This window comes from Hibiscus syriacus, unplaced genomic scaffold, assembly GCF_006381635.1.
Source record: "Hibiscus syriacus cultivar Baekdansim isolate YM2019G1 unplaced genomic scaffold, ASM638163v2 tig00111166_pilon, whole genome shotgun sequence".
Taxonomy (NCBI): Eukaryota; Viridiplantae; Streptophyta; class Magnoliopsida; order Malvales; family Malvaceae; genus Hibiscus; species Hibiscus syriacus.
The window spans coordinates 940832-961258 of record NW_024063008.1 but is presented as its reverse complement, the minus strand read 5'-3'; the positions used below and the strand labels follow the sequence as shown (position 1 = coordinate 961258).

General features: G+C 32.9%; 1 protein-coding gene and 1 pseudogene across 1 annotated transcript; one reads left to right on the top strand and one right to left on the bottom strand.

Annotated features, from left to right (window-relative positions):
- The first annotated feature begins 291 nt into the window (after positions 1-291).
- LOC120155202 lies at positions 292-1383 on the top strand (annotated as a pseudogene).
- Positions 1384-2905: 1522 nt separating this feature from the next.
- LOC120155203 lies at positions 2906-3776 on the bottom strand. Its single transcript, XM_039166785.1, has one exon. The coding sequence runs from the start codon at positions 3599-3601 to the stop codon at positions 2972-2974; it is 630 nt and encodes a 209-aa protein (XP_039022716.1). The 5' UTR covers positions 3602-3776; the 3' UTR covers positions 2906-2971.
- Between the last annotated feature and the right edge of the window lie 16651 nt (positions 3777-20427).

The window sequence follows — 20427 nt, the reverse complement described above, 5'->3', positions numbered from 1 at the left end:
CCATTTCTGTTGGTTGGTTTGCTCTTAAATTAGTTGATTATTGGTTATGCTGATGCGACCTTTGGTGTTTATATTCCATATATATATATATATATATATATATATAAATTTGTATAATTAGTATATTCCACAATGTTCTTATTGATGCTTTCTTGGCCTTGATAAATGCATCTCATTGAGCAAGTCCTTAGACTGCATGTTCCATTCATATGTAATTACAGGCAGCTTTGTGTTCACTGGCTCAGTTCTGAATATCGAAAAGTAAAGAGAAGAAGAAGAAGCAATTCTTTGATGGGGTCTGCGAGCGAAGATATTGGTCTTTCAGGCCCCTTGCACCTAAACAGTATAGATTGGTAAGCTCTTCCCCTGTTGAACAGAAAACGAGAAGATATTTAAGGTCTAAGAACTTGAATCTTGGCAAGTGGATAGATAATGTCTTGTGTGCTGAAATATTTGTTCGTATGTTACTCGTATGCAGGACAAATATGAATCATCTAAGGTCTGTAGCAGCTAGTTTGGTTCAGGGTGCCTATATTTTGGAGCGAGATCGCCAAGAAAAACGTCAAGGTTCTCAAGCACTGGCTCCATCACGGAGTTCTTCCATTTCAAGTTAATTCGCCAGCTTGTTGATGATGCCGATTCGTGCATCTTTGGTGCCATTTATGAGTATACACCACCATCATCTCATTGTAATGACACAATTGACCGATGCCCCCGCTATGTGATTGCCTTTCGAGGAACCATAAATAAACCTGACTCCTTCTCAAGGGACTTCTCTTTGAATATCGACATCATACGAAATAGACTTCAGACTTCTCGCTTCGAGATTGCCATGAAAGCTGTTCGAAATGTGGTTGCTATTGTGGGTGATGCAAATGTCTGGTTGGCCGGCCATTCCCTCGGTGTAGCAATGGCAATGCTGGCAGGAAAGAAATGGCTAAAACAGAATTTTTTGGAAGCTTTCCTCTTCAATCCACCATTCTTATCTGCCCCAATTGAGAGAATCAATAATGGGAATGTAAAACATGGACTGCGGTTCGCAAGCAATGTCATCACAGCAGGACTCGTTCTAGCCACGAAGGGTAACAGCGAAACAAATCGGTCTGAAGATCCATTCCCTGTTTTGTCTACATGGACCCCCTGTCTATTTGTGAACCCTGCAGGCCACTTGTGCTCTGAATATGTTGGTTACTTTGAGCATAGGAAAAAGATGGAAGAGATCTATTAACGAGTGTCGAGGCTGCAGAACCACTGCATTTGATCCCTTCGGCATATTTGACCGTGAATCCTACCCCTTCACAAGATTTCAAGCAAGCTCATGGAATACAACAGTGGTGGAGACCGGATGTGCACTTGAAGTGCAATCTTCATAAGTACAAATAGTTTGTCCTTATCCAGGTTGTGTTTGAAATATTTGTTGTATGTTACCCGTTTCGCGAACCAAAACGAAACGCGGACTAGGTAACACCGATATGTACACCATTAGACGAACACTTATTACCGGTCTCTGTTGCAGTGGGTTAAGTATTGTTTTCCATGTTACATTGAACTGGTGGATTCCTGTCAAGTATTGCACTACTGTCAAAGATCCATATTTTCAATTAATTCTTCAATCAATTGAACCATAGATTTAATTAAAAACAAATGCATAAAATATTGTAACTATAAAAGCCCAAGCTAAAATTCCAAAAGCCCATGGCTTATATTCAAATCACGAGTCCCAGTCCTTCAGAAATTAAAAAAAAAGGTATAATAGGCTTCTCTATTTCCTCTTTCAAGTCTTGAAAAACCGAAAAATTGAGTCTTTTTAGAGTCCATGTTTGCCGGCCAATAATTATTATTTTAACTTTTCTTCTTCCTTATTCAAAGGAACATACGATTTTAATTTTATTTTCTTTCATATTCCTTTGTTAATGTCATTCTAGAAACGCTCCTCGCCACTGCCTTATTCATGCTTCGTATTATTGTCCTTATTTATGAATAGATTAACATCATTACATGCATGTTATTTTATTGATTAAAAATTGATTGTCCTCTTAGAAGTTTTAGAGTTTTCATTATCTAATAATTAAAAAAATTTAGAATAAATACTATATTATAATCACTTTAAATTAATAAAAAAATTAATATCAATGTGTATATTTATTTCTTTTTACTAATAAGGTTATTCAATAAATTAATTGACTCTCAGTTTAACTTTTTTAATATAACCATAAATATTTAATTTATTAATTAATTAATTCGGATTGAATATTATAAAGTTAATAGTGACAATCCCAACTCAGTTTAATTCATTGATAAATATTAAATCCATACTCTTAACCTTCTTTAAAGGATCTAATACCTCGTCGTATTAGATCAATCGATTATTGGTGACCTATATCAAAATTATAAATAATAGTAAGGTTTTATTTAATGACCTATATAACAAGCAGTGACAGATCCAAACAATTTTAGAATAGATTCCAAAATTTATTACACCTATGTCACAACTACCAGAGAAATCCTGAGCGAAGGCCCGATATTGCAGATGCAGGGAAAGTCGTATACCGATATGCCATGCCGGACTGAAATAGTAAAACACCACCAGCAAGAACTATTCTGTTGGATTAAAAGAAGGAAGAAGACAGACTGAATTTCGAGGTTAGTGGAATCTGGATGATGATGATTTCAATGTCTGCTGCTGTATGTGGGCCCCACGTGCCTAGAACAACTCCGCCAGTTCTTACCCACAAAGTAATTATCAAACAAGTGCCAACTAGTTCGCCCAAACTCTTCCACCTGATTCTCAAAACGCCCTACTTCTCGCAACACTAAATAGTTTGATAAATTTAAGCACAAAAGCTTCGGTTTCCTAAAATAAATTGCAATTGGAAGAAACGCTATTTTTACACTTCTTTCAACAAATCTGGAAATCTTATAATTAGCCGCTCTTAAGTTACATGAACAAAACTACAAAGGACAAAAAAAATCAGCAGTGAAAACCTAAAACAGAACCATCACTCACTGCGATGCTGACTCTGCACTCAGATTTAGCATCCACATGATGTGTGAAGAAATTCAGAACCCGAGTCCGACCCGCCATCTCCATCCGAGACTCTATCTCCATCGTGGGTCCAACTCGATTCCCATTATTAATCCCGCCAAACCCACCAATCACACCGATGGGCCCCGTCGTCGGAGTTATAGGAATCGTTGCGGCCGACGCCTCATTTGGTGCAGCCAAGGGAAAAGACTGAACGGCGAAAGTTGCGGCCATGTACTGGGTCCGACCCGCCTCGATCTTTCCCGCGGGTATGAACATGAATCCGACTTGAGAACCCGAGTAAATGAGCTGGATAGAGCTGTCGTAGTGAGAGAAAGCGGCTCTGTTAGGGTTTTTAACGGAGACGTATTGGGAGAAAGTGAAGCTGACGGAGTTGTTACCGACTGAGAACGACGGAAGCTGGACGGAGTTAACGGAGATCTTCGGATCCGTGGGTTTAAAAACGGTGAAGTAAACGATGAGACCTATTATTACAACGAAGATCAAGAAAATCGTTGCTACAATACACGAAGCTAGATTTGTGCGGCCAGATGGAGGCTTTTGAGGCTTCACCATTTCCTCTTTCTTCGATAATTTAATTTTTATTTAACAAACAGATTAAAGCAAATCAAAGAGAAAAACAGATTCCTGGAGTGAAGGGGTGTTTGGATGAGAGGAAAGTGTATTTAACAAGGGAAAGTGGATAAGGAAAATGATTTAAGTGACGTAAAACAGTAAAAGTGGAGACTTTTGCTGGAATTACTAGGGCCATGCGAATGGTAATATCAAAGGAAATATGAACTAATATATGCTTAAGATTTGACTGAAAATTTAATAAGATATTTAAAAAAGATAGTTAAGTGTTATTGAAAATGTTAATTGATAATAATATTATTGGTGGAAAATATAAAGAAATATTAAAAAAATTAACAATCGATAAACTTTACTTATCGGTAGATATTGATACCGTGCACAGAAATATCGATATATATAGTAATATATAAGAAAGTGAAAAAAATCGATTAAAAGTAGACATGTATCGATACCTTTATAAGTATATGTATAAAAGTATTAATACTTTAGTAATTTATAAGAATTACAATGAAAGTGCTTATAAAACATCGACACTTTACACACATGTATTGATACATGACAATATAACATGTTGAAATTTGACAAATCCGATTTCAATTTAATAAAATAGGTAATGAATTTGACAAAACCGATTAGAAATTGACAAAACCCGTTGAAAATGTCCAAGTATCAATACACATTATTAAAGTATCGATATTTATAATTTCGAAACAATGTATGCAAAGTATGTAAATGTCTAAGTATCGATAATTCTTATGCCGGTATGGATACTTTTATTCCAATATGATTCTCAAACAATTTGCATGCAAAATTTATCAATACACATATATAAAGTATCGATACTTGGAATTTCAGAAACTATTACTTTAAAGTAATAGATAAATTAACAATGTAAACGGTAAAAATTTATCGGTATAATGATAATATGCGTAAATACCAACTATCGATACTCTTTATATAGGTATGGATACTATTCCAGTATGTTTCTCAAACAATTTGCACGCAAAATGTATCGATACATATATATAAAGTATCGATACTTGGAATTTCGAAACATTTTACTTTAAAGTAATAGGTAAATTAATAATGTAAACGGTAAAAGTCTACCGGTATATTGGTAATAGGCGTAAATACCAAGTATCAATATTTTTTATAGGTATAGATATTTTTATTCTAGTATGATTTTCAAACAATTTGCACACAAAATGTATCGATACACATATATAAAAACAATGGCTATCCCTTGTTCCCATATGTAATGGGGTAAGGGGAGGTAAGATAGTAGACTGCCCCCAACACTAGGTTGAGAACAACTTCCGTAGGAGACCTACAAATTATGAAATGCCCTCCATGGGACTTGATCCCACGACCTCAAGGTTAAGAACCTTGTGCTCTACCAACTGACCTGGATGGTCATTTCATATCGATACACATATATAAAGTATCGATATTTAAAATTTTGAAACTTATTATTTTAAAGTAATATATAAATTAACAATGTAAATGGTAAAAGTCTACCGCTATAATGATAATAGGCGTAAATACCAAGTATCGATACTTTTATATATGTATAAATATTTTTATTCCAGTATACTTCTCAAACAATTTGCACGCAAAATGTATTGATACACATATATAAAGTATTGATATTTGGAATTTTGAAAACATGTTACTTTAAAGTAATAGGTAATTAACAATGTAAACGGTAAAAGTTTATTGGTATATTGATAATAGGCGTAAATACCAAGTATCAATATTTTTTATAGGTATCAATACTTTTATTCCAGTATGATTTTCAAACAATTTGCACATAAAATGTATCGTGTTGGGATTTGCAGAAGCTCGAATCGACAACCGAAAATGTTCACCAAGAAGGGTAGGGACGATTCTTGTGTTTAGGGAATAAGGAGATTGAAAGATAGAAAATTTGCACAGCGATTTATAGTGGTTCGACTTCTCAACCAAGTCTACATCCACTACCTTAACTCCTCACTAAGGATTTTCCAACAAATTCACTAATTTGTTCTTTCTTTTTACAGGACAAAGAGATAACCTTTACAACTCCCTAGTTTTTCACAGGCTAAACTAGAACCTTATCCCTAGCTTTTCAAGGGCTCAACTAGAACATTTCCTTTTACAAAAGGATGAAAGAAGTAAACAAGAAAACCTCTCAAAGGTAGGGTGTTTACAAAATTTAAGCTCACAAGAACACAATATTTACAAGAGAATAGAAAAATAAGATTGAAAAACTCTTCTTGTAACACCCTCAACCCATACCCGACCCGGATACAAGTCCAGGATGTCACATTGACTATAACAAAACAATATTCTAAAAAAATGATAAAACATTTGGACTTATATTATTAAAATATGATAAAATAAATATGTTAATACAAGTTTATCAAAATACTCAGAGCATACACAACTTGACCCTTTGATTAAATGCCAACATTCATTTACATAACCAAATGACCTACTGATTAAGTTGCATATGATTTGATAGTTGCAGGAGTAATGTTGTCCAGCTGCTTAACATGTCTCGTCTACTTTCTCGGATCCTACGTGTGAAACACTCACACGCTAAGTCATCGACTTAGTGAGGCAATATAATAATAATAATAACAATAACAAGGAATTGTAATGAAAATGTCATAATAAGATGAAATGAAATGAAGTCATATACTTAATCAATGCAGTTATATCACCATGTTCCTTACCTATAAACATATTACATTAACATTCATGAATTTGTATTAATAAGTTTATTGGCCCATGATACCATATTGAGAACCTAAGTGTTGAGTTAATCGATCGACGAATATGGCCAAGATGGGGGTGAATTGTCAACTAAAATTTTGGTGGAAGCTTTTGCAGAAAATTGAAAGAAGTTGCACAATGATTTAGAGTGGTTTGACTTTCTCAACCAAAGTCTACGTCCACTACCTTAGCTATCCACACTAAGGATTTTCCAACAAATTCACTAATTTGTTCTTTCTTTTGAGGCAAAAGAGATAACCTTACAACTCCCTCAAGAATGTACCCCAGTTCTTGAGAACACTCTTTCTCAAATAGAAGATTACAAATTTGCAAACTTACAAGGAAATCCTCACAAGGTAGATTGTTTGTACAATTCTAGAACAAAGAAAAGAAAACTCAAAAATGAATACAATTGAGTACAATTAGTGTTCTTGAAAGAAAAATGAATATTGAATGAAAAATAGGCTTGAAGTGCTCAAACAATTAGTTTGATGCTTTTTCTTTGATTCTCACTTGATTCTTGTTTCTTGTTTTTCTTCTTATTGATCAATGGCTTCTACGCTTGTTTAAATACTCCTTCAATTGATTCTGAACGTTGGGGATGATTAGTGGAGTCAATAGAACCGTTTAAGTTTGAAAACAATTAATAAAACCAGTTAGGAGCGTCAGTGCATCGATGCATACACAAGGTGCATCGGTGCATCAAGTGTAAAATTCAAATATTTTGACCGTTGGACCCTTAGTGCATCGGTGCACTAAGAGTGCATCGATGCATGAAGTGCATTCGATGTTTCAAAATAGCTTGAGTGCATCGATGCATGACTTGTGCATCGATGCATCAAATGCATTCGATATTTTAATAAAACCCTGAGTGCATCGATGCATGGTACCATGCATCGATGCATAAAATGCATTCGATGTTCAATTTATTCAATGGTGCATCGATGCATAGATTGGTACATCGGTGCATCCCTTTGTAAAATTGAGTTTAGGCTTGATTTTGGTTCAAAATACTTAGTGAAAATTGTTTCAAAAATATATTAAGTATAAAACACAATTTTACACATTTAGTAAGGTTTGAAATTGATCTTGAAAGACTTGGAGTAATAATTTGTTATTCGATTAATTGAATCGAATATACTTATAAAAATCTTTGTAAAATCTTAAAATTCATTTATATTTAGTTTGTTATATCGAAACATCAAAATGTTTTCAACAACCTCCCCCTTTTTGATATAACAAAACATTTGTGTAATTTTAAGATTTTCTTTGAAAATAATTTTGGAATCAATTTTGAAAAATTACTCCCCCTTACTTTAATACTTCTCCCCTTTTATAGTTTTACTTTAACACTTCTCCCCTTTTACACTTTTACACTTCTCCCCCTTTTTGTTAAATCAAAAAGACTCTAAAAAGATGTAAACAATATTTATTTTGAAAAACATAGCCATTTGATTATTAATAAATATAGCTTAAGCTGCTGAGAACAAAGATCAAGAGGAATGTTAGCCTTTAGTTTTCATAAACAACATTCATAAACAAATGTGAAATGATATAATTGGTCATAATGCAATTAATATGTAAATTATGCAAAAATTAATAAACATTAAGCTCAAATAGAATGTTAAAACCAAACCAAGTATATATAATAAGTTCAAATATCCAAACATACAAATCATAAATTCAAACATTCAACCATCCAAAATAAACAATCTAGAAACATCAAAATCAATCCAAGTTTTAAATCCAAGAAAACATAACAAGGAAAAATCTAATCCATCGGAGGATCAGGAGGAGGAGGAAATCGTGCTTGCATCTCAAGAGAGAGAGCATCCATACGTGCAAGTATCTGCCGTTGAAACTCTATTTGTTGAGCTTCCAAAGTGTCTAAGCGATGATTCATTGCTTCGTTGCTTGCAGTCAAATGGGATTCAATGGAAGCAAACCATAGATCGAATGTCTCCAAAAACAAACAAAAAATATGGAGGCACTTGATCCTCTTGTGGTGCCGGCGCATTGTCGAGATCGTCAATGTCTTGAAATAATCCTTGAAGCTCGGGATCATCATCTGCAGTCAGTTCCGGTGGAGGAGCATGAGAAGAGCTAGGAGCAGCTCGTGAAGAACTAGCTCCCGGAGTTGGCTTATTGGGTCGAGAAACCCATAGACCAGTTTTCTCATCATGTTTCCAATCCGCTTTCTTCAACGAGGTGAGATTGATTTGGTTTTGGAGAGGGATATGATTGTCGAGAGAGACATTAAGACCGAGTTTGATAAAAAGGTTACTAATAAGACATCCATAGACTAATGTTTCGACATGTTTTGAAGGAATAATGTTTATGGTGTCCACTAGCTCACTAAATATAATGTGTGGCAGATTTATTTTATTCTTATTCTTGATACAGTGCATCCACCATAAATCCCTAGTACGAAGAGTGGAGTACCTACCTCCGGATGGTCTAAAGCACCAAGAGATCATCAAATGAAGAAAACGATCGTGATGAGTACGTAAGGTACTGACACTAGCATTAGGAATGTAGGGATATTCCACAGTTTCTTTTTCATTGTATAAACCATCGTCATCTAGCCCAAATAGTGAAGCTATAGTCTCGGGGATCAATATGAATATATTGTCCTAAAAGATAGGATCTAATTCCTATAGTTCCACATTGATTCTGGTTTTGAATACATACCGCATTAGAGTAGAAAATGCGAACTAACTGATGATAGATGATTGGTTTTAGGGAAAATAGTTTATCAAACTTCCATGTTTTGAGAATCAGAAGGTATTCGAAGTCAAAATCAATCATGGCTTGAACAGAAGGAATACGCTCTTCCCGGATTCTATAAGATTGGAAAAGAATTTATGTACCTTTAGTACAATTCTTCTCTACGACGTTCAGGCATATTAAAACAGGCTCATATAAGATTTATAGGTGGAGGAGGAACGAGATTAGGAGGTCGAGTAGAATGACTAGAAGAGGTCCTAGGGCGTTTAGGATTTGACATGGTTTAAGGAATCAGAATAAGGAAAGTAACCTGCAATTTGAAACACATGTATGCACAATGATCAATCCCAAAACTCAATTGAGTCCGCAATAATTCAAGGTTCTCTAAACTGAATCCTAATGGGCAAGGTTTTGAAAACTATTTGAAAATAATTTTTGAAAAATCATAATATGTATAGTTTTCATGAGAAACAACATAATTGAGTCAAAAACATTTAAATAAATCAAAAGATTTTCGATTTTTTTAATTTCGAATTTCAAATAAAATTTTGAAATTTTGTGTGTTTTTGACTAAATTTGTTGTAAAATCTAGTTTCTAATCACCAAACAATCAATGCCTGATATAATGTTCATCGTAGAACTAATCTAAACTAGTTCTAAAATCAAAATATGATAAAATAGAGGTTTTTAGAAAAATACCTTGAAAATTTTGGATTGATGAGAATGAGAAGTTGTTTTGCATGATTTAATGATAGTAGCAGGACTTGAGATGAAATGAGAAAGAATTCCGATAAAAAACGTTGATTTTGAAGCAATTTTGAGAGTAAGGAGAGGGAGAGGAGTGGCGACCTTGAGAGAATATTAAGAGTGTTTTGAGAAAAATGAGGAAGAAATAGGGTTTTTATTCAAAAACCCGATGGATGCATCGATGCATGGCCTTGTGCATCGATGCACATTCAAGGCGTGCATCGATGCACCTTCATGGTGTATCGATGCACATTCAAAGGGATGCATCGATGCACTGTTAAGTGTATCGATGCATTAAGCACAAAAATGTCAAAAATCCGTTTTAAACACTCAAAATGCTAAATTAATTAGCTCTAGTGGTATTGACAACTCATATATTGAAAATTAATCATGTTCAATCAATCAAATTAATCCTTAAACTATATTTGAACATAAAATTAAATTTTACCAAAGAACATAAACTCCCCCTAACTAATAGCAAAGAATGCAATAAAAAATTATTATTATAAGCATTTTTCATTTATTCTTAAAAGTGCTAAAAATATTTTAAACACTAAGTGAAAATAGGTCAGTTAAACCTAATTCTCTCCTAAGTGTCCAAAATATTTCTTTGTCTAAAGGTTTTGTAAAGATATCCGCTAATTGGTGCAAAGTATCAACAAATTCTAGAACTATATCTTCCTTAGCGACATGGTTTCTAATGAAGTGATGTCTAATTTTAATATGCTTAGTTCTAGAGTATTGGATGGAATTTTTAGTGAGACAAATAGCACTAGTATTGTCACACTTGATAGAAGTGGTACCTACTTCAATTCCATAGTCAAAAAGTTGTTGTTTCATCCATAAAACTTGTGCACAACAACTACCAGCTGAAATGTATTATGCTTCAGTGGTAGATAATGCTACACAATTTTGTTTCTTTGAAAACCAAGAAATCAACATATTTCCAAGGAATTGGCAAGTACCGGATGTGCTTTTCCTATCTAATTTGCAACCTCCATAATCCGCATCGGAGAAGGCATGCAAGCTAAAGCTAGAGTCTCTAGGATACCAAATTCCTAAACTAGGAGTGTCCTTAAGGTATCTAAAGATTCTCTTAACAGCTAGTAAATGTGATTCCTTAGGGCATGATTGAAATCTAGCATATAAGCAAACACTAAACATAATGTCCGGTCTACTTGCAGTTAGATAAAGCAAAGAGCCAATCATTGATCTATATAATTTAATATCCACACATTTACCTCATTCATCTATGTCAAGCTTTGTTGATGAGCTCATTGAAGTGTCATGAGGTTTCCCATTTTCCAGTCCAAACTTCTTGAGCATATCTTTGACGTACTTAGCTTGATTGATGAAGATGACATCTTTTCTTTGCTTGGTTTAGAGTCCCAAGAAAAATGAGAGCTCCCCCATCATGCTCATCTCAAATTCACTTTGCATCTGCTTAGAAAATTCTTGGCAAAGAACATCATTAGTAGTACCAAATATTATATCATCAACATAAATTTGAACTACTAATAAATCTTTACATTTATGCTTTAAAAACAATGTAGTGCCAACATTCCCCTTTGAAAAGCCTTTTTCAATTAAAAAGTTTGACAATCTTTCATACCAAGCTCTAGGAGCTTGTTTTAAACCATAAAACGCTTTTGTCAATTTAAGAACATGATTTGGAAATTTTAAATCTTCAAAACTTGGAGGTTGTTCCACATACACTTCTTATTTTATAAAACCATTTAAAAATGCACTTTTAACATCCATGTGATATAATTTAAATTCATGAAAACATGCAAATGCTAATAACATTCTAATTGCTTCCATCCTAGCTACGGGGAGCGTATGTTTCATCATAGTCTATGCCTTCTTCTTGAGTGTACCCTTGAGCAACAAGTATAGCCTTGTTTCTCACTATATTACCACTTTCATCAAGCTTATTCCTAAATACCCACCTAGTACCTACAGTAGATTTATTGCTAGGCCTTTCAACTAATGTCCATACTTTACTTCTCTCAAATTGATTTAACTCTTCTTGCATAGCCATAATCCAATGTTCATCATTTAATGCTTCTTTAATATTCTTAGGCATTATGCATGAGATAAATGCAACATAATTACAAATATTTCTAAAAGAAGATCGAGTTGTTACCCCTTTGGATGGATCACCTATAATCTCACCATCATTGACATAGTTGTACTCTCTTGGGTAAGATACTTCCCTTTCTTAAATGGTTGGATTCTCAAGAGGATCTTGAGTTTCCTCATCTTTCGTTTCTTCCTTTGATGATGGTTCTCCAACGCCATGTCCAACTTCATTTATATTTATAATACCTACATCATCATTCAAACAAGAATCCTTCATTGGAAGGGGATTATCATCGAAAACAACATGTATAGACTCTTCTACAACTAAAGTTCTTTTATTAAATACTCGATAAGCTTTAGAATTTAAGGAATAACCCAGAAAAATTCCTTCATCACTTTTAGCATCAAATTTGCCAAGATTGTCTTTACCGTTGTTCAAAACAAAACATTTACATCCAAAAGGATGAAAATAGCTAATGTTAGGCTTTTTATTTTTAAAAAGTTCATATGGAGTTTTCTTCAAAATAAGCTTAATCATTACTCGATTAATAACATAACAAGCGGTATTTGTGGCTTCCGGCCAAAAATATTTTAGCAAATTATTTTCACAAAGCATGGTTCTAGCCATTTCTTTTAAAGTTCGATTTTCCTCTCAACAACTCCATTTTGTTGAGGGGTTCTAGGTGTTGAAAAATTGTGGCTAATACTATTAGAATTACAAAATTCAGTGCAATGATCACTCCTAACACTAGTTATAGAGTAACCATTTTCGTTTTGGATTACTTTAGAAAATGTGATGAATTTTTCTAATGCTTCATCTTTAGTACTTAAGAATAGAACCCAAGTATATCTAGAATAGTCATCTACCAAAACAAATGCATATTGTTTTCCGCCCAAGCTAGTAGTTCTAGATGGCCCAAAAAGATCTAAATGGATCAATTGTAATACTCTACTAGTGGATACATCATTAATGGATTTAAAAGAAATTCGCTTTTGTTTTCCTTTAGCACAAACATCACAGATTTTATCATTATCAAATTTAAGCTTAGGCAACCCTCGAACTAAATCTCCTTGAATTAGCCGTTGCAAAACACTCATACTAGCATGTCCTAGTCTCTTATGCCATAACCAACTATCATGCTCATCCTTAGCAACTAAGCATAAATTAGTCATATCTATGAAATCTAAATGCACCATGTAAATGTTTCCTATTCTATGACCAACAAGCATAATCCGATTAGATGCAATGTCAAAGACTTTACAACCATTAGTTTCAAACATGACATTGAATCCCTTATCACATAATTGACTAATACTCAAGAGATTATGCTTTAATCCATTCACATATAAAACATTCTTAATTTGTATGGAAGAGGTATTACCTATAGTGCCTATACCTTTAATGTGACCTTTTGAGTTATCACCAAAAGTCACCTCTCCTCCATTTTTGGCATTGAGCTCTATGAACTGGTTTTTGTCTCTGGTCATGTGTCTTAATAATCCACTATCAAGGTACCATGAGTTTGAGTTTGTTTCCCGTGCCTTGTAGCAATGCTCCTTTTCCTACAAACATAGATTAATTTTTAATTTTTGGTACCCAAATTCTTTTGGGTCCATATTCATTAGTTTCCAAAATCCTAGTCCTCTTAGGTATCCATTTGTGTAGGATATCCTTATCTTTAGTAGTAATGAGTTCTTTAGGAACCCATATACTTCTAACGAGTTTTCTATTAGAGGTTCTTCGGGGACCTCTATGATTGTAGTTTTTAAAACTTTTTCTAACAAAGTTGGATTTTGAATTTTCTCCAATTTTAAAACGTTTTGTTCCAACTTTATCAAAAGAAGCTTTAAGATCATGAATTTTCTTTTGATGATCATCATTGACCTTTGAAAGTAAATTTTGCAAATCCGAATTTTTGCTTTTCAAACTCTTCTTGTTTGATTTGCAAATTACAGATTTTACTTTCAATATCATTGTTGGTCTTGGATATGAGATTCTTTTCATTTTTCAATTTCGAAATATCATTTTTATATTTTAAAAACAATTTCTCATAATTCGAAGCAAACCCATTATATTTCTCTAATAACTCATCATAAGATAAATCATCTAAATCAAATGAGTTAGAGGTTACCTTAGAATCTTCCCCGAATGCCATCAAGCACAAGTTTGCTACTTCTTGTTCCTCTTCATCAGAACCTTCTTCATCGCTCCATGTAGCCACGTGAGCCTTGTGCTTAATTTTTGATTGACCATTCTTCTTCAATTGTGGGCAATCATATTTGACATGCCCTAGTTTTTTGCATTCACAGCAAATGATTGGGTCCTTCTCTTTTGGTTCATTTTTAAAGCCTTCTTTTCGTTTGAATTTTCTTCCTCAGTTAGGCCTCATCATTTTTCTGAACCGTTTAGCAAACAATGTCATTTCCTCATCATCGTCATCTTCATCCGAATCACTCTCATCTTTTGTTGATTTGAGAGCAACTCCTACGTTCTTCTTTGGCTCGTCTCTTTTCTCAAGGTCTTCCTCTTCTTTAAGCATCATTTCATGCGTGAGGAGAGAGCCAATAAGTTCATCGAGGGGCAAGGATTTTAAGTTCTTAGCCTCGATGATCGCCGTCTTCTTTGTTTGTCAAGCTTTTGGAAGAGAGTACACTAACTTCCTTACAAGCTTGTCATTTGGAATGATTTCTCCATATGATTTGAGATTATTGACAATCGTGGAGAATCTATCCGTCATAGCTTTGACATCCTCATCCGGTTTTATCCTGAAATTTTCATAGCTATGAGTTAGAAGACTAATATTAGATTCATTTACCTTGTTTGTGCCTTCATGAGTGACTTACAATTTGTCTTATATCTCCTTGGTGGTTGTGCAAGAAGAAACTCTCCCGTATTCATACAGTCCAAGAGCACAAAAAATAATATGGATAACTTTGGAGTTGAGCTGGAACATTCTTGTCTCTCCTTCACTCCACAACCTCGGGTGAGTGGAGGGTTTGATGTATCCATATTCTATGATATTCCATGCTCCCATTATCACTTGCTTGAATGAAATACATCATCATATTCTTCCAATAAGCATAATTAGATCCATTGAAGAAAGGAGGCTTGTTGGCGGGCAATGAATCGAGACCGAAGTCGGAGTTTGAACTAGATGCCATTGATGACTTGATTATCGATGTAACTCTTCCCGAATTGACTCAAGAGGTGATTAAACCTTCAAATGAGTGAGGCTCTGATATCAATTGTTGAGTTAATCGATCGACGAATATAGCCAAGAGGGGGTGAATTGGCAATTAAAATTTTGGTGGAAGCTTTTACAGAAAATTAAAAGAAGTTGCACAGTGATTTAGAGTGGTTTGACTTTCTCAACCAAAGTCTACGTCCACTACCTTAGCTATCCACACTAAGGATTTTCCAACAAATTCACTAATTTGTTCTTTCTTTTGAGGAAAAAGAGATAACCTTACAACTCCCTCAAGAATGTACCCCAATTCTTGAGAACACTCTTTCTCAAATAGAAGATTACAAATTTGCAAACTTACAAGGAAATCCTCACAAGGTAGATTGTTTGTACAATTCTAGAACAAAGAAAAGAAAACTCAAAAAATGAATACAATTGAGTACAATTAGTGTTCTTGAAAACAAAATGAATATTGAATGAAAAATAGGCTTGAAGTGCTCAAACAATTAATTTGATGCTTTTTCTTTGATTCTCACTTGATTCTTGTTTCTTGTTTTTCTTCTTATTGATCAATGGCTTCTACGCTTGTTTAAATACTCCTTCAATTGATTCTGAACGTTGGGGATGATTAGTGGAGTCAATAGAACCGTTTAAGTTTGAAAACAATTAATAAAACCAGTTGGGAGCGTCAGTGCATCGATGCATACACAAGGTGCATCGGTGCATCAAGTGTAAAATTCAAATATTTTGACCGTTGGACCCTTAGTGCATCGGTGCACTAAGAGTGCATCGATGCATGAAGTGCATTCGATGTTTCAAAATAGCTTGAGTGCATCGATGCATGACTTGTGCATCGATGCATCAAATGCATTCGATATTTTCATAAAACCCTAAGTGCATCGATGCATGGTACCATGCATCGATGCATAAAATGCATTCGATGTTCAATTTATTCAATGGTGCATCGATGCATAGATTGGTACATCGGTGCATCCCTTTGTAAAATTGAGTTTAGGCTTGATTTTGGTTCAAAATACTTAGTGAAAATTGTTTCAAAAATATATTAAGTATAAAACACAATTTTACACATTTAGTAAGGTTTGAAATTGATCTTGAAAGACTTGGAGTAATAATTTGTTATTCGATTAATTGAATCGAATATACTTTATAAAAATCTTTGTAAAATCTTAAAATTCATTTATATTTAGTTTGTTATATCGAAACATCAAAATGTTTTCAACAACCTCCCCCTTTTTGATATAACAAAACATTTGTGTAATTTTAAGATTTTCTTTGAAAATAATTTTGGTTGTGCATTTCATATAATTATTGTAACATTTCATATCATATAGAAACATATATCATCATATAATTATTGTAACATTTCATATCATGAAAAGCATATACATCATATATATTATATTTATCTCTTTATTAGCCCATTACACTGTTGAGAATAGAGGTATTTGAGTACATTGAGGTTGTGCACTGATGCTGTCACCATAGCTCAATAAATTCCCTCATGGGGCACTGAACATTTGTTCAGTATTTGTTCCGAAGGACCACTATGTCCCGAAGGACCACTGGATACGTCCCGAATGACTAATATACCCTCAACTCTTGGCATGCCAACTATACCTATAGCTCTTGTATCATATAACACGAGCATTATTCTTATGTTTCATATGTTCATGTACTCATTTCATTTTTCTTGTGATCATATATATCTTTCTTCTATCACATATCATATGTATGTGTAAACATCTGTATCATTTCATACAACATATATATCTCATAGGTTTATGTCATGTAATATATATCATTTCTCATGGATTCATGTAAACATGTATATCATATCTTATTCACATATGTTCATATATACCTCACATATGCTTTGAATCATCTTTTTCACATAACTCATATAGCACATATCAGTTCATATAATCAAGTATACATACAATTCATGTCATTCACATTTTTAGAATCAATACTCCATACACTATAACTATTGGAAATAGACTTATCTCAAGTCCAATTCCTTATAATCCAGTAAACTAAAATGCACTCATAAGAATCATATAACATTTTAGGAGTCACTTATTACTATAGTAACTCCATCACTGGCTCATCGCAAGCCAATGTTTTTCGATAACATAAGTACAATTAAATTGCACTCACCTTAGCCTTGCTTTGATTCGATCCTAATCCTTTGATTATTCCGGAACTTGTTTAGGCTCAATATCTACATAAATATAACATTTCAAAACAACTATCAGAAGCCTAAACCTTAAACTTGATATTAATAACTTAAACCGGTTTAATGAACCAAATTCCATTTTTTTTCATTTAGGGGGAATCGATACCCCCCAGGGGGAATCTGTTCCCCCTACACATTCTGGAAATTTTGCTCAAACCAAAAATCACTCTTCATTATACAAAAATTCACTATTTTTGCTTCAATTCTTCATATTTTATCCCCTTTTGTATTCTTTAACTCAAATATATATACTTAAACTAATTTATATCCATTTATTTCATCTTAAACCTCAAAATTCTATTCTCCAAATAGAAATCAATAATCATATCAAAATTTCCATATTATCCAAACTTAATTTTAATACTTCTATCTTCTTATTCACATAGATGACAAGTCAAGTTCAACTTAAAATTTAACTTATCAACTCTATATCAAGATTTCATTCAAGAACTTAAAATCTTTAATCTCTTCTATATCTTTCATCTTATTGTTTGAGAACAAATTAAGCTTTCCTTAAGCTTAGTTATCATCTAATGATAAAAACTACTATATTTTCCTTTGATCTTTATAAAATTCATATAATGTCACTCATCATGTATATACTAACATTCCCTTTCATCACTTAGCATCATAAATCAATCAAATTCTTTATAATTTTAATTATCTTGCAACAATAACCAAACTTTTATTACATCATCGTTTGACCAAAACATAACCTTGCATCTTCTTCAATTATGATTAAACATATACTTTATGGAATCAAACAATCTTTCACATTACCTTGCACACTTTTTGTATTTCTATACCGAACTTATCATCTAAACTTTCATATAACCTTTATCACATTTGATCCTTTATACTTCATCCTTTCATTTCTTTATTCCATTATTTCTTAAAAATCAAAATCTCCTTATACATAGGTCATTTCTTTTAATTCATGTTCACATACTCTTTTCTTATCACTTATATTCATCTCCAATTACCGATCTTTATCACATCTTTATAACTTTGATAAGCATCTTTACTTATACATAACCTCATTCTTTACCATCTCTTATACTTGTATTATTTTTTTTTCAAAGCTCCCTTTTAAACATGTAAATATTCATATTCTTGCCTTCATCATATCTATATGATTAAAATACACAACCATATTCAAATACATATCATACTTTATTAACTCACTTTATCTTTTCTTTTAATCTTATAACTCTATCACCTTTACTCTTATCACTAGTCAATAACAACTGTTCAATCTAGGACACAGGCCTTAATCAATTAATCATATACCCTTTTTCCAACCAGAATTATTTCAACCATAGTTTACTTAACTTATCAAATCCACATTCATTCTCATGCATCATGAAATTTATTTGTTCACTCTCAACATTTCAACATCTTCCAACTTATAAAATAATTACCGACATACTTATTTCTTAAACTTTTTCCGAAACAATATTCACATCAATGTATCTTCTCTTATTCTCATTATAACATTTATTTACCATATTTTAGCTCCACCACATAGCAATTAAATTACTTCATCTAACTTTTACAATTTAGGATAGTGGAGATCCTCTAACATTATTCGGTTGTACATTAAATTTCTGAACACAATCCTCAACTTTTTAATCTAGGGTACAACTCTTATAAACTCAATCATATACCTTCTTTTCAATCGAAATTTTCCTCAACAATATCTTACTTAACTTTTCAAACTCGGACTTTTACTCACATACAATATTATGCCTCTGTTTCAAAATCAAACATTATAACTTCATTTATCTTATAAATTTTTTTTCACCGACATACTAATTCTCAAACTTTTCTATTACTCTTTATATTCTCTTGAACATTCAAATCCTTATCTCCTTCACTACATCACATTACATAATTAAAATATACATTGTATTCAAATTCACTTCATATTTGGTTATCATAACCTAATAATATCTTATAATTCCAATACATTTTCATCACATAATTTTGTTAGCCATTGCTAACTCTTTCCATTTATAATGCAAATCCCTTATGATATCGACACTCTTGCTTATACACAATACTATTTACAATTCTAATATTCCTTTTCACATATCACATCTTCAATAAATCTTTCATGCTATCATAATCTTCACTTTATTACTTTAATTCTTTCATTACCTTTTTCTCTTATGCTTTTACATTCCTTTCATATCATTTATACTTTTCCTTCTTTATCTTCTTAACTTTTCTATCAATCCTTAGTTTCCATCAAACATGCAAATCCTTTAACTTTAATACATTCACCATCACACTAATTTTTATTATTCAACTTATTTCTTTCAATCAAAACGTAAACATTCATCAAGCTATCCATATATATATATATATTCTTTCCATTCAAAATAATTCATTCGTTATTCCCATCGCTTATCAAACTTTCATTCTCATTTGCCCATAATACAATTCATTTGGTTCAAATTCAACCATTCCATTTACCTTTTTCTTATACATAATTAAACCATATCATGTTCTTCATACTCCCATGCTCTTTTATATCACCTATATTTATCCTTAACTATCACTCCTTATCACATTTTCATAACTTTCATTGTCAACTTTACTTGCGCAAAACCTTATATTTTTTTTCTGCCTCAATTTTCATAACTTTTAACAGAGCTTTTAACCTAATTCACAAATATTGTCTTTAACCCTGATTTATTATCAATTAAATCCTTGCTTAATCTTTCAAGATCAAACCTTACTGCTGGAGTCTGTCGAACTCTCATCTGATTTGATTCTCTGACGGATAATACAACTAATTCCTATCTGGTTTAGAGTTGAAAACCAGAATCTCTATCTTTCTTTGATGGTGCTTAACTTTATGAAGCACTAATTTTCTTAATCATCTAAGATTTTTGTTCTCCAATCCTTTCATTTCGAGCTTTCTCTCTAGAGCTTTGGCGCGATTAACCATTTCTTGAAACGAGAACAAATTCAAAACTAGTAACACTCTTTTAATTTAAGGCACAAGTCTTAAACAATCAATCACATGTATCCCTCTTATCATTCTT